At 39.0% G+C, this 14669-nt stretch overlaps 1 protein-coding gene across 1 annotated transcript in view; it reads left to right on the forward strand.

The window, feature by feature from the left end:
* The first annotated feature begins 1190 nt into the window (after positions 1-1190).
* Positions 1191-14669, forward strand: part of LOC126020150 (aspartyl/asparaginyl beta-hydroxylase) — a 77020-nt gene continuing 63541 nt past the window's right edge. Inside the window, exons 1-3 of the mRNA XM_049781617.1 lie at positions 1191-1238; positions 3626-3712; positions 12816-12966. Of these exons, the coding sequence (XP_049637574.1) occupies positions 1191-1238; positions 3626-3712; positions 12816-12966 (286 nt within the window). The remainder of the gene's footprint in view (positions 1239-3625; positions 3713-12815; positions 12967-14669) is intronic.

Raw genomic sequence — 14669 nt, forward strand, 5'->3', positions numbered from 1 at the left:
GATGTTGTTATTTTTGTTTTGGGGCCACTCCTGACAGTGTTGAAAGGCTTACTCTTGTCTCTACTGTCAGGGATGACTAAGGGCTGGGTTTGGGGGATCATATGGGATGCCACAGATCAAGCTCACATGCAAGACAAGCACCCTACCCACTGTACTATCCCTTCAGCCTGTTATTTTTTTGATATATCCAATTTTTGGAGCCCCAAACTTATTGTAATATCTTTTTTGGGGGGGGCCACACCCAGCGGTGCTCAGGGGTTACTCCTGGCTGTCTGCTCAGAAATAGCTCCTGGCAGACATGGGGGACCTTATGGGATACCGGGATTCGAACCAACCACCTTTGGTCCTGGATTGGCTGCTTGCAAGGCAAACGCCGCTGTGCTATCTCTCCGGGCCCTTATTATAATATCTTCACTTAGTTATCTACTTTATTTCCTTGAACATTTCTTTCTTTATAATTGATATTATATATGTCTATATCTATATACATAGCTACACACATATATATGGGTATATATGTGTGTGTGTATATATATATATATATATATATATATATATATACTTAGTATAATGATCAGTTTTCTTGTAATGTGCTTTTATTGTAAAATAGCCATTGGCTGCAAAAGGGGGCATGAGGATAAAGGAACTCTAAGTAAATAAGCAATGACAATTCTAATACAATTTATAAAGATCATGCCACAAACAGATGTGGAATAACAATATTCATCTACACAAGAAGTGACTCAATAAATTTAAGCATTTGTTTAACTAGCATTTGACAATGTTCCAAGCACAAGACTGGCTTACCCCTTTTTCCCAGGCACTGTGAATTTGTGCCTGTCAAGAATATCACAAGAGTTCTTTTAGTCTGTCTTGTCTAACTTTTTAAGATGAAACCAATTAGTGGCAAATTTTGATAATTTAAAGAAATGAAACCGAAATACATTTTATTACCTTTATGGCATTCACGACTTCCTCTGCACTAAAAGCCACCTGTGAAAAAGAGAGGTGCCCATTTTACAAATCACTTACGGGGGGAAAAGAACAAATGAGCAGTTTTACTGAGAGATTTTTCTAAATTACAATGAACAGCAAATGGTTCAATCATCAAGAGGCAGATAAGTCTGTAGGACATAAAAGTGCTAATATGCCATCAGGCATTGGCTATTTCTTGCTTATCTGGAGAAATTATGTTCCTTAAGGAGTATCCTGAGTCTCTAATAGGGTACTTAAAGGAGGTATGTAAACAAGTGGCCACATACAAAATCTTGCCTTTGAAACAGCAGGGAGCCATATTATTGGCTGAATCATCAGCATAAATAAACTCTTTTCCAGTTATTTTTATAGCTGATATTTTCAGATGGGCCACTAACTGCCCTGGAGTAACTGATCTTGCTCAGACACAGTCTGGGCAGAGGAATTCAGCCCCCATTCAAGTCCTGCTTTAAGTCATCTGAATGGAAATGATTGCTATTTTTTCACTTTGCTTTCCTCCCCAAACATGTAGAGCAGATCACAATTGAATTCATTTTTAGCCTAACCAATAGCACAGTGGTAGGGCATTTGCCTTGCAGGGGGCCAACACAGGACAGATCCTGGTTTGATTCCCAGCATCGAATATGGTTCCCTAAGCCTGCCAGGAGTGATTTCTGAGCAGCATAGAGCTAGGAGTAACCCCTGAGCACCGCCGGATGGAACCCAAAAACAAACAAACAAAAAAGATTTAAATTCTTTTTGTTGTTGTTGTTGTTGTTGTTTTTGGCCACACCTGGTGACACTCAGGTACTCCTGGCTATGCGATCAAAAATCACTCCTGGTTTGAGGGTCCATATGGGACACCGGGGGATCAAACTCCAGTCCATCCTAGTCTAGCACGTGTGAGGCAGATGCCTTACTGCTTGCACCACCGCTCCGGCCCCTTAAATTCATTTTTAAAATGTAACATAATAATAAATAACTGGGGCTGGAGCAGTAGTAGATTGGAGAAGACACTCGCCCTACATGCTGCCAACCCTGGGTTTAATCCCAGGCAACCCCATATGGAAACTCAAGTACGGACAGGAATGGTCCTATAGGTAGAGCCAGTGTAAACCCTTAGGATCAGTGGTTATGGTTCCAAAGCAATAACAAGTAAATAAAAATTGCTTCAATACATTTAATATATATCGTGTTAGTGTTTGAAGCCTGATAATGTACATGTATCATGATCTTCACAGCTGGATGTGCATCAAAATCCCCTCATGAACACTTGCATTGCTTCAATTGTGGTACTTGCCTCACATGAAGTTGTACACTTTTTTAGTGTGGTGCTCACACATACCTGCCTGCTGTACAGCTGAATATCTCCTGCCATCCCAGGGATCACAAAGAGCATAGTTTGTGCTGATGAGATAGTGTAATGGGTCAAATACTTGTCTTATATTCTGCTTACCTAGCTTCAATTCTTGGCACTTAGGAAAGCTCCTTGAGCGCCATCAGAAGTGATCCTTAGGCACAGAGCCAAGACTGAGCCTAGTATCACTGGGTGTGGCCCCAAAACAAAACAAAAAATAAAGAACAGAGCTGCCAGGACTGCATTTGGTGCCTCTGAGTATCACTGGGGAACTCATGACATCAAGGTTGCAAGATAGGTACTTTTAACCACTGCACTATTTTCTGGCTCCCTTCAGGTCATCTTCTTAAAGGCTTGTGTGAGATTTAGGAAGGTCATATGACACAAAGGCAGTGATGCCTCTAGTCAGCCAGATGAGCCAAATCTAGTCTAGTACTCAATCGGATGACCCTCTTCTCCTGGGAATATAGCCCCGACTGAATAAAACGGGTGCTTTAAACTAATACTTCTCAGCTTTTTTCCAACTACAGCTCCTTCTAACTTTGTTTTTTCCCTATACCTCCCTCACTCCAGTTCTATCAGTCAATCTCATATTCTTATGCTATGCCCCCTCCCCATCCACATGATTTTCACCTGTGGTCCCCTGGAATTTCCTGTGGTCTCATAATGACTGATAAAGGCCCTTGATTGAGAAATGCTGATAAACTCCCTCCCCCATCATCTTATTACCATTTTTTCAAAAGGTTAAAATTGTTCCCAAAAGCTTGAAAAAGTAATGAATACTTTTTTTCATGATGCACATAGAAGCTGTTACACAGAAAGAAAAATGTATTTTTATTTTTTGTAACAGATATAACATTTTCTTAGTACCAATTATCATTTTTTTTGTTTGTTTGGTTTTTTGGGCCACACCCGGTGATGCTCAGAGTTTACTCCTGGCTATGCACTCAGAAATCGCTTCTTGCTTGGGTGACCATATGGGACTTCGGGGTATTGAACTGTGGTCTATCCTAGGTTAGCATGTGCAGGGCAAATGCCCTACTACTTGCACCACTACTCCAGCCCCATCATGTATCTTTTTGTTTTTAAATAAATATTTTACCACATTTAAAATTTGATTTTTGTCATAATTCAGTTATCTTTAGAAAAATTTGAATAAAATTCCTGCATACTTGGTGTGGAATCAAGGCAAGTCTAACAGTGCACTTAGCAAATATTATATAGCCATTGTGAATAACATTGCTGAAGATACACATTTGGATTGATTATATTTACTTAATTGCTTCTTCACAGGGAAAGGTCGAGGAAGCCGTGCATGCATTTGAAGAACTGGTGCGAAAATATCCTCAGAGTCCACGGGCAAGATATGGCAAAGCACAGGTATTCTAAACCCTTCCGCTTAGGAAAGTGCTTCTTGTTATCTTTCAAGAGCTAGTGTTTTTATTTTCTCTTCTATATAAAACTGTTTCACATATTTATAAACTCAATATTTTTTACAGTGGAACAAATAACTATTGCCATTTTGCGCAGGTGACCTTTCTGAATAATTCTGAGTTCCGCCTCAATATCAGAGTTCCTTTTTTATTTTGAATGGAAACTGATGATTAACACATTATTATTCACTTCTATCACCCTAACATTCCATTCTGCTCCATTTAGACCAAACCAATTTAGACTTCTTAAGGCGTTAAGACAGTTATCTTCAACCACTAGTCCACAGACTGGTGCTAGTCTACAGGTATAGATAGGTTCAAAACCATTGGTCTTCCACATGCATGACAGATGCAAGATCATAGGCACACACACCTGTTGAAGAATGATGTTCTAAAAATATGAGGTTTATAGCCACAGGTTGAAAATATGCTTAGGAAAGACTTACTTTACTTTATTTTATTTTTAAATTTAAGAGTCAGAGAGTTCCTATGGAGATTAAAGTGCTTAGTTTGCATGTGGCTGACCATATTTGGTACAGTTCAATCTCCAACATTGTTTATATCCTTCTACTACCAAGGGGTCAGTTACAAAAGTCCTTATAAATAAATATATTAAATATTACAAAATATATCACTCTTCTTACATTACAAAATGTACCAGCATTAAAAGAAGCTACTTAAATAAGAAATATACCTACACTATTTTTTTTTTGCTTCAGGTAACATGACCAAAGCAGAGGTCATAGTAAAAGTGCAGCACGTAGGGTATTTGCGTATTTGTCTTGCACACAGTTGACCTGAATTCAATCCCTGGCATCCCATATGACCCTCTGAGCCTGTTAGGAGCGATTCCTCAGTGCAAAATCTTGTAAGCCTAAGCATTGCTAGTTTGTGTCCCTCAACCCCCCAAAAAGTGACTGGGCAAGAAATACTTCAATTGAAATCATAGGACAGTTCTTTCTAGGGAGATGCTAAGAGCTATGGAAGAAGCTGCCCCAGCAGAGGGAACAGCAAAGTCCAAATTTCTGATGTAGGAAATAGTCTAGAACAGAAAAAGGGTGTGTGAAGGGGAAACAAGGTGACAGTCTTCAGAGCTGTGCCTGCACTGGGAAGCTGGGTAGACTTTATGCCTGTAGTTGGGTTGTTTGAGTTGTTGGGTAGAAAATTAGTTTTGGGGAATAGAAGTAGGAGCAGGAAGAACAGGAAGCAAATAGAATTGCAGTGAAGTGTCTTCTACCATGGATGTGTTGTGAGAATATGGAAGTGGGCAGAAGGTATTGCTGGACAGAAAGACGAATTGAGATCTAAGGTCAGGTTCAGAAAAAGCATCCTACATTTTTTGTTTGGCCACATTCAGGAGAGGACATTGCTAATTACTAACAAGGCAATAGGAGAGGAAACAGTTTAGAGAAGTATTAAAGTAAGAGTTTAGGAGTATTTTAAAATGCCTTCTGAACTCCCAGCTGGCAAAGTGAAGTGGACTTAGAAGTCTGGAAGGCAAGGCAAACATCAGTACTGATGGACACATGTGTCAGGCAGTAAGACTTCCAGAGCCAAACTTTATGGGTGCATAAGACTGTCAGCCTCACTGAGAAACAGCAGATGCTAAGGCACTTCAGAAATTTTCTGGGCCAAGGAGAACCTTCTAGGGGCAGCACTGTCATTTGTGCCAGACACGTCAAACACACACACAATCCAAATAATTCCATGCCCTCCACACACATAATAGAAAACTCTAGGTACCAGTATATCAAACTGAAAGTGACAACTACTCAAAATCAGGCTCTTTGTATCCTTTTCCTCTCCAACTCAAAACTTATTTATTGTATTCCATTAATTACATTTGATAAGTTGGTGAAAATTAATAGGTTTCTCTTTCCGAGGTTGGAAGCAAGATTTACATATGGCAGCTGCATCATTTTATAAATTAATCTAATCAGTGATCCTTCAAAATCACACAATTGTATTGCTGTCAAATAGGAGAGAATGTCTTTATTAAAAACAGATCATGTCTATTCAAATAAATGATGGGCTCTGTCACAATTTTGATAAATACTTGATTATAATTAAAGAAAACAAGCTAAAGAGAGTAATGCTTGATGCAAATACTAATTCAATTATGGCAATGTTTTATGTTTCTAAATACATATATGTTATATTAATAATGGGCACCAAAGTCTTAATTAATGTGTTACATTTTGCATAGTGATTGCTGTGTATACAGCATAAACAGAATTTGTGTTTAGGCCTTAAGCAATATTTTTAACCCTAAATATTATGTTTTCAGTGTGCTATTAATATTATATGAAGGGGCAGAGCGATAGCATAGGGGTGGGGCATGTGCCTTGCATATGGCTGACACAAGATGGGCTTTGGTTTGATCCCCTGCATCCCACCTGGTCCACCAAGCCAGGAGCGATTTCTGAGCGCAGAGCCAGGAGTAACACCTGAGTGTCACTGAGTGTGGCCCCCCAAAAAACAAAATAAAATATATTAGTATGAATGTGATATGCTCTAAATTTAGACATGGTAAATTCTATTTTAACAGAGTGATTTAAAAACATTTTAAATTCATAAAAGTTTAAAAAATAAAAATGCAACAACAGGTTTTATAGGTAGAATATAGGTACAACTTTTTAATTTTTGTTAGAAAATTAAACAGTCACTTGTAAATAGTCCAACAATATATTTTTACTTTTTCAAAATTATGTTTTAATATAATGGACCCTCCATTTCTGATTGCAACCAGTGTTCTTTTTTTTTTTAAATAATTTTTATTTTGACCAAAGTGGATTACAAATCTTTCACAGTAATATCTTAGGTACATAGTGACATTGAATCAGGGGCTTTCCCACCACCAATGGTGTTCTCCCTTCACTCCTGTTCCCAGCATGTATCCCAAATCCCCCCGTTATGTACCCCCCAGCTGCTAGTATAAGTGGTCCCTTCTGTGTCTAACTTGTTGTAGATTGAGTATCAATTCTGTTGTCATTGGCTTTGGATTTGGTGTTTAAGTCTGATCATTTTTTATTTCTACTCAGTGTTCATCCGACTGTTTGGTTTTGGTACCCTCCATTATTTCCCCCTCAATTTGTGAGGCAGAACAAGATGGTTCAAGTTATGTCATTCTGTTTGAAGGAAAGAAAATAAAGGGGGAGCAAAAACCAAACAAGCAAAAAACAGAAGGAGTCCTTCTAAAGGCTATAAATATCAATTTAAGAGAAGAAAGGGAAAAAGGAAGAAAAACATAACAACAAAACAAAACAACAACAAAATATTCCCCCCAAAACACCACAGTAATAGACAACAACCAAACAATAACCACAGTCCTGAAATAAAAACAACAAAGCACAAAAGACAAATAAAAAACAAACAAACAAAAAAAACAAGCAACAACAATAATAACAAAAAGATTTAATTTGTGATTTTTTTTTTGCATAGGCACAGTAAATATTGGGGAGATTAGAAAATGAATTCCTTTGGCCTAAGAGATACAGGGTTTCTTCGCCCTTGAAGTATATTGTCATGGGAATAACCACAGGGTCCATACATGCTCTTTTACTCTCCCCTAGGTCCTTTAGTCATGTCTGGAAACTTTTCACTCAGTTGTAGATGATAAAATCAGGCCTCTGTAATCAGAGACCTTGATATTTGCACAGGTCATAGGATGGAGCCTAGGATGGAGTCTTTCTTTATGGTTCTAGAAGTTTTGTTTCATCACTGTTGTTTTAATCAGTCTTCTGTAGTTGGTGGTCTTGGTTTTTGCACCGATCATAGGATGAAGCCTGGGATATAGTCTTTCATTATGTTTCCAGAAGTTCTGCTTAGTTGCAGTTGTGTCAGTCAGACCTCTAGAATTAGAGATCTTGGTTGTTGTACAGATCGTAGACCAAAACCTAGACGAGGGTCTTTTTTATTGGTCCTAGAATAGTCTATACTATTTACCATTTCAATTGAGGTGAGGTTTTGGACCACAACCAGCAATATCCAGTACTCATGGTTCTGCTCTCAGAAATCACTCCTGTGGGCTCAGGGGACTCTATAGGATGCCAAAGATCAAATCAAGGTTGGATGCATTTAAGGCAAGCTCTCTACCCACTGTCCTAACAGAGATACCATCATTATCATTGGATTATGGCGAAAAACAGCTTTAACCAGGTTGCTTAAACATTGGAAACAAAATCTTAAATTATAAACTCAATTCATTTTATTATCTTACACAAGATATTTATTAATGCTCCTGAGGCAGAAAATCATATCACCAAGGAAGATTGAATGGATGAATTACTTTAAGTCAATACAGGTTTTGCTGTTCTGACATCCTGTAAAAAATTTTTTTGCTTCAGTTCCTCTTATTTTATCTACTGCCAAGCTGATAAAAATCAACCTGTAAATTTTTATTTCCAAAGCAAAAGTCTATTTGTTTCATGTAAGAGAGTTTAAAGAATTATGTACCATTTTAACACTAATTCAGTGATATTGATAATTTCCCAATTCAGTGAGTCGTAAAATATTTATCCCTCATTAAAATGGAAGGAGCTTGAAGCAGGGGGTAAGAAGGGTAAAAGTAGATAACTTTAGAGATAAAGATCATTTCCTCTTTTCAGATTAATTTAGTTCAATATATTACTGCTATTCCTATTTTAAAAACATACCACCTTCACAGCATGCTTGATGAGAATTTTCCAAAATCTTTTTGGTAGCTTGATGAAGCTGTCAGGTGAACAACTAGTTGGTCTCCATTCATGGAGTCATATAAGAATGATCACGCTTTAGTTACATTTAATAACTCACATAGCTAAAGTCACATAAACCTGATGCCTATCATGTAGTGGTCCTCACACTATGGCCCGCAGCCCACATACTGTTTTTGTTCCTGTTTTGTTTCTTCACTTCAAGATAAGATATATGCAATGTGCGTAAGAATTTGTTCATAATTTTTGTTTTTACTATAGTCCAGCCTACCACGGTCTGGGGAACAGTGAACTGGCCCCTGTTTAAAAAGTCTGAGGACCGTTGCAAGGTGTTACAAAAACCATAAAAAGGAGGCCAGTATGGATCACTAAAATGTGACTGTCTCCCACCAGGTGTTCTATTCGGAAATCATTCAAATTTGAACACAAACTTGTATGCTCTAAAACTTTTTTTTTTCCTGGAAAGCAAGAGATAATTGTTCTTTTCAAATCTAGAGATCTTCGTTCATTCAGTTTTTTGTTTGTTTCTTTTTGGGCCACATCCAGTGGCGTTCAGGGGTTACTTCTGGCTTTGCAATCAGAAATCTCTCCCAGTCGACTCAGGGGACCATATTCCCATATGCAGGGGCTTGAACCTGGTCCATTCCAGGTTGTCTGCCTGGAAGGCAAAAGCCCTACTGCTGTGCTATCATTTTAGCCTCTCTGTTTGTTTTTTGTTTTTTTTTTTCCTCATAAATTTTTTTCTTCTCTTTCACCCTGCTTTAATTCTAACCCTTATCAAGTGAAAAGTCCTAATTGAATCTGTAAGTAGGGTGTTGTTGTATGGGCATGTATGTGTGCATGTGTGTTTGTGATTTGCAAAGAAGCCTTCCCCAGTTAATTCCTGTTTGTGCTATTACTAAATTTGCATTTTGGAGGAGTGAAAGGAAAGCTCATTTTCTTAGCAACTCCTAAAACGGAGGTATTGCACTTTATTTAACTGCAGAATATACTTAAATAAAATAAACATGTTAAATAGCATTTCCTGAGGTGGGACTAATATATGCTAATTTCGGCATCTAACTGATATCAGTTTTCCTCCTATGGAAATCTGAAAATTGTAGCCTACTGAATCTAGGAGAGCTTAATAACCAATTTACAATTTCCCCTCTCTCCTTAACTTTTAGGATTTCAGGCCACATGTGCAAACTTCATTCTCAATCTACAGCAGAACATTCACTTTTCACTAATACAGAACATCCACCGGATCCCATCACTACACTAACACATCAACTACACCTACCTCCATATATTCTTCTGCTTTCCTCCATGAGCCTGGCCATTTTCTTGGTTTCCTTTCCCATTTCTGTGCCCACCCCATGCTAAAGGATGTCATTTTAGTTTATGTGTCCTTTTTACACGGTCAGAACCCCCCCCCCCCGCGGAGTTTTATATTTCAGTACCATTCTGTCATACTTCGTATTGTTAAAAAAAAAAAAAAAAAAAGAGGAAACATTTTCTTTTACCTAACTTGATGATTTGTCTGTCCCTTGAAAGAATTATCACCAGCTCCTATCTGATTTCTCCTAAGTCTACTCATCTTAACTTTGAGTTCTAAGGCAGATATATATCCCAGAACAACAGAAGAACCACACTGCCGAATCCAATGTATTTTGCTGTCAGTTGTTATCTTGAGCTTCCTGATGACCACTTCTGACACTCTCTGATAGTCACACAGCACCCATGTTTGCTGTTATTTTCTTCTCTTCCTCCTTATCCTCCTATTTGCTGGCTCTCCCCTGTCTTTCTCATGTTTAATTACCTCAGAATCCTCTTTCAAGACATTGTAAGTTTTATTCTTAGATTTGTTCTGTGTCTACTTTCACAATTGCTTCCAGCTACTTAACTCTAATGCCCAGCTCTATCCTTGAGGATTTTCCAATATCTAACTTTAACTCTAACCTCTCCAGACTCCTTTCTTTCCAGTGTCTCTACATCAGGGGTCTCAAACTCGTGGCCCACGGGCCGTTTGCGGCCCTCCTTACAACATTTTGTGGCCCGCGGCCGGCCTTCAAATATCGCAGTATTGGCGATTATTCTCTTACTGAATAATCGCAATAAAAATCGCATTAGTAAGAAAAAAAAATCGCATTAAACAATCGCATACCCCGAGCAGTTTCGTTCGGGGTATGCAAATGTTTAATGCGATCTTTCACGATTTTTTTTCTTACTAATGTGCTTTTTTATTGCGAATATTCGGTAAGCGAAATCCCTTAGGCTGCCCTGCCTTACCCCAACTTTGCCTCCTGCGGCCCCCAGGTAAATTGAGTTTGAGACCCCTGATCTACATGGAAGATAGCATTGGAGTTACCAGTTCAGAATTGAACTTAGGATTTCATCTCTGTAAACATATTTATGCCCTAGCTCCCTATTTTCAAGGAATGCATTAAAACCAGGTGATAATTGTCAAAACTTGAAGTCTTAAATTTATTTTTTGAATTTTCTCTCAATTCTCCTTTCATACCACCTACCATTTTATTGACTTTGACCTTCAACATACATCTATAATTTCTTACCACATCTTATAATTTCTCCCATTTGATCTATTACCAAACTTTGTTTGGATTCCTGCCTTGAGTCTTTTTTTTTCTTCATCTGATTCCTCCTTCTGCTCTCCAAGCTGCCAATGCAATCCTTCTGATTTGCTTATCAGATATATCAAACTCTGCTGCTATCTCTACTTCATATCACATCTATGCAGTAAAATTTGCTTCTGACAAAGTGATTTCTCTTTCTCCCTTCCATGCTAATATTTCTTTTCTTTACCCTCCACTCTCAACCCCAGGTCCTCATTGTTGCCTGCCTGAGTTATTATTTTTCCCATCTCTATTCTCATGCTATAGGCTCCCATTTCTTTCTTTTTTTAATTTTTTTTTGGTCACACCTGGTGACGCTTGGGGGTTACTCCTGGCTCTGTGCCCAGAAATCGCTCCCTGTTTGGGGCACCATATGGAAGACCAGGGGGATTGAACCGTGGTCCATCCTAGGCTAATGCAGGCAAGGCAGATGCCTTACCGTTTGCGGCACCACTCTGGCCCCTAGGACCCCATTTCTTCCAGATTGGCTCTTGCCAGATTGATTATTCTGGCATCTTCCCTATCATCTCACTCACTCCCTACATTGTTTTCATCCACAGTACTGTGGCCATCACAGTCACATGCACGCATGCACACACACACACATACACACACACACAGATAACTTTATTTGTACATTATCTTTCTCTCCTTTCTAAAAGGAAGCCAAATATGAAAGAAAGAAACCTTAGTTTATTGTGTTTTGTTTTCTGTATATGGAAAATGACACCTGCCACTCAGAGTTTCACTCTTGAATGAGTAAGCACAGGAATAAGCTGATAAATGTTTAGATGGTGTGGACAGGTATCCTATTGCATAATGATATTCATACCCTAATAGCAGTCACTATCAGCTCCAGCATATATTACTCTTGGCTTATGTCATATTCTTCCATGTTTGAAGCTTAGTAGCTAACTTTTCTTCATATTATTAAAGTGACACTTGGTATTACTTTCTTTTTTTTTTTTTGTTTTTGGGCCACACCCGTTTGACGCTCAGGGGTTACTCCTGGCTATGTGCTCAGAAATCGCCCCTGGCTTGAGGGGACCATATGGGACGCCGGGGGATCGAACCGCGGTCCGCGCTCATAAGGCAGACACCTTACCTCTAGCGCCACCTTCCCGGTCCCTTGGTATTACTTTCATTTTTTTTATTTGAGAGAGGAGGATACTTCTAAATGGTATTCTGGAGCCCTAAAATTCCCTGATTCTTAATGATCTGAGTCATCAGTCCATGCATATATAATGCTCCTTTGTCCTTGTGATGTACTAGATTGCCTAATCCCTCCATCAGTGCTCAGAGGTCTCCAGAGCTAAGCCCACACTCATGTTGGCATTCCATGTAGTATTGGGACCAAGCGAGATTTGGCCACATGTAAGGCCTATGCTCTAACCCGTTATTATATCTCTAGCCCATTATTTGTGAATTTAATCTCTTGATAAGGAAACTTTTTCTTTTTTTTTTTGTTTTTGGGCCATACCCGGTGATGTTCAGGGGTTACTCCTGCTATGCATTCAGAAATCACTCCTGGCTTGAGGGACCATATGGGATCAAACTGGAATTCGTCCATGTGGAAGGCAAACCACTATACCACTGCACTATTGCTTCTGCTCCTAGGAGACATTTTTTTAAGCAGTTGCCAGTTATACTTATTTACAAAGTGAATTTTTCATGAATCCTTTGGGTTGTTGCCAATATAGCTAATCAGGAGACATCTTACCAATATGGGCATTTCCTCCAGTGTGAAGATGATTTGGCTGAGAAGAGGCGAAGCAATGAGATCTTGCGTGGGGCCATAGAGACCTACCAAGAGGTGGCTGGGTTGCCTGATGCCCCTGCGGACCTGGTGAAGCTGAGTCTGAAACGGCGCTCAGATAGACAGCAATTTCTTGGTAAGAGCCAAAGTTACAAAGCAGCTACCAATGTAAAGTGTTTATATCAAAGAGCCTGAAGGTGTAGGGCTGGAGTGATAGGTAGAAGTAGCACAGCATATAGGGCATTTGCTTGCATGTGGCCAAACTGGGTTCAATCCCTTCACTGCATAAGGTTCCCACAAACCCACCAGGATCACTTTTGAGTGCAGAGCCACGAGTAAACCCTGAGTACTGACAAATATGGCCCCAAACAAAACAAAATAAAAATTGTATCATTCAGACTGAAATGACAACACCACCAGTGTTGATCTTCCTCTGCCCCTGTTCCCAGCATGCACCCCATACCTCCACCTTTAACCCCTGGACTGCTAGTATAACAAGTCCATTTTGTGTATAGTTTGTTATAGTTTGGGTCTCTTGATTCTGTTGTCATTAACTCTGGTTTGGGTGAAATGACAATAATTTCTATTAGGAATTGCAGTTACTCTTATCACATTTCTCTTTCTATCTCATGTTTAATTGCTGACGTGGGTGCTTGACTAGCTAGACAAATTTCAAATTACCAATGTCATCTCTTCTAGCTCTAATAAATAATATTCAAGGCCAACTGCTTTCTCATTTCTTGTAGGTTGAAGGTACTTGTGTCCTTTTGGCAAATGATCAAAATCTATGGTGAGAGTAGAACTCAAATGATGATTAGAAACTGGAAGAAACAGTACATTAACTTTCATTCATAGCCAGTCAATGATAAATATAATATATAGTACCTATATATAGGTACTATATCTATATATACCTACATATAGATGCAAAAAACAATCTAGATATATACAAAATTGCAAATTAAGCAGCCACTAGGTAGAAGCCCAATGGTACAGGGTTTGGAGAGGTGCCACAAAGGTAAGGCTCTTGTCTTGCACCCAGGTGAACTCAGTTTAGCCCTTGATGCTGCATTTGGTCCCCTGCAAACCACTAGGAATGATTCTTGAGCACTGCCAGGTGTGGTCTCCCAAGAATAAAGCAAAACAAAACCAATGGTAATGAGTTTTTATCAGACTCAAAACCAGATATTTTTAGCCTTGGTTATTGATTCTATACTTAAAGTTTTGATATTCATTGTAAATTTTTAAAAAATTATTTAACCATTTCCCCCCTTACCTTCATTGTGGTTGCTGCTTTGGCTTGGGGTCACTCTTATGCTAAGCTGTAATGCTTACCTATCTAGTGTACACTGACCAGACATCTTGCATCAGCTTTCAGTGCTTTCGCTATTGACCATGATGCTCCCCTAGGGTTGCCTTTTATTATTGGTGGTCCTTGCACAAATTTTGTTTATACTGACCAGGGATCACGGTGGTATTCGCACATGTGTTCCCAGGCATTGCACGTCCCAATCTAGGTGCTGACACATCTCTCTTTTATTATTTTTAATAATATCTTTATTTTAGCACTATGATTACAAACATGTTTGTAGTTGGGTTTCAGTCATAAAAGAGAACAACCCCCCTTCACTAGTGCAACCTTCCCACCACCAATGCCCATCTCCCTCCTTCCCCAACCCTGCCTGTATTTTAGACAGACATTCTACTTCTCTCATTCACTATCATTGCCATTGTTAGCGTAGTCATTTCTCTAACTACACTCATCACTCTTTGTGGTAAGCTTTATATCGTGGGCCGGTCCTTCCAGTTCTCATCTCTGTTGTCTCTGGGTGTTATTAC

Source organism: Suncus etruscus, chromosome 10 (assembly GCF_024139225.1).
Source record: "Suncus etruscus isolate mSunEtr1 chromosome 10, mSunEtr1.pri.cur, whole genome shotgun sequence".
Taxonomy (NCBI): Eukaryota; Metazoa; Chordata; class Mammalia; order Eulipotyphla; family Soricidae; genus Suncus; species Suncus etruscus.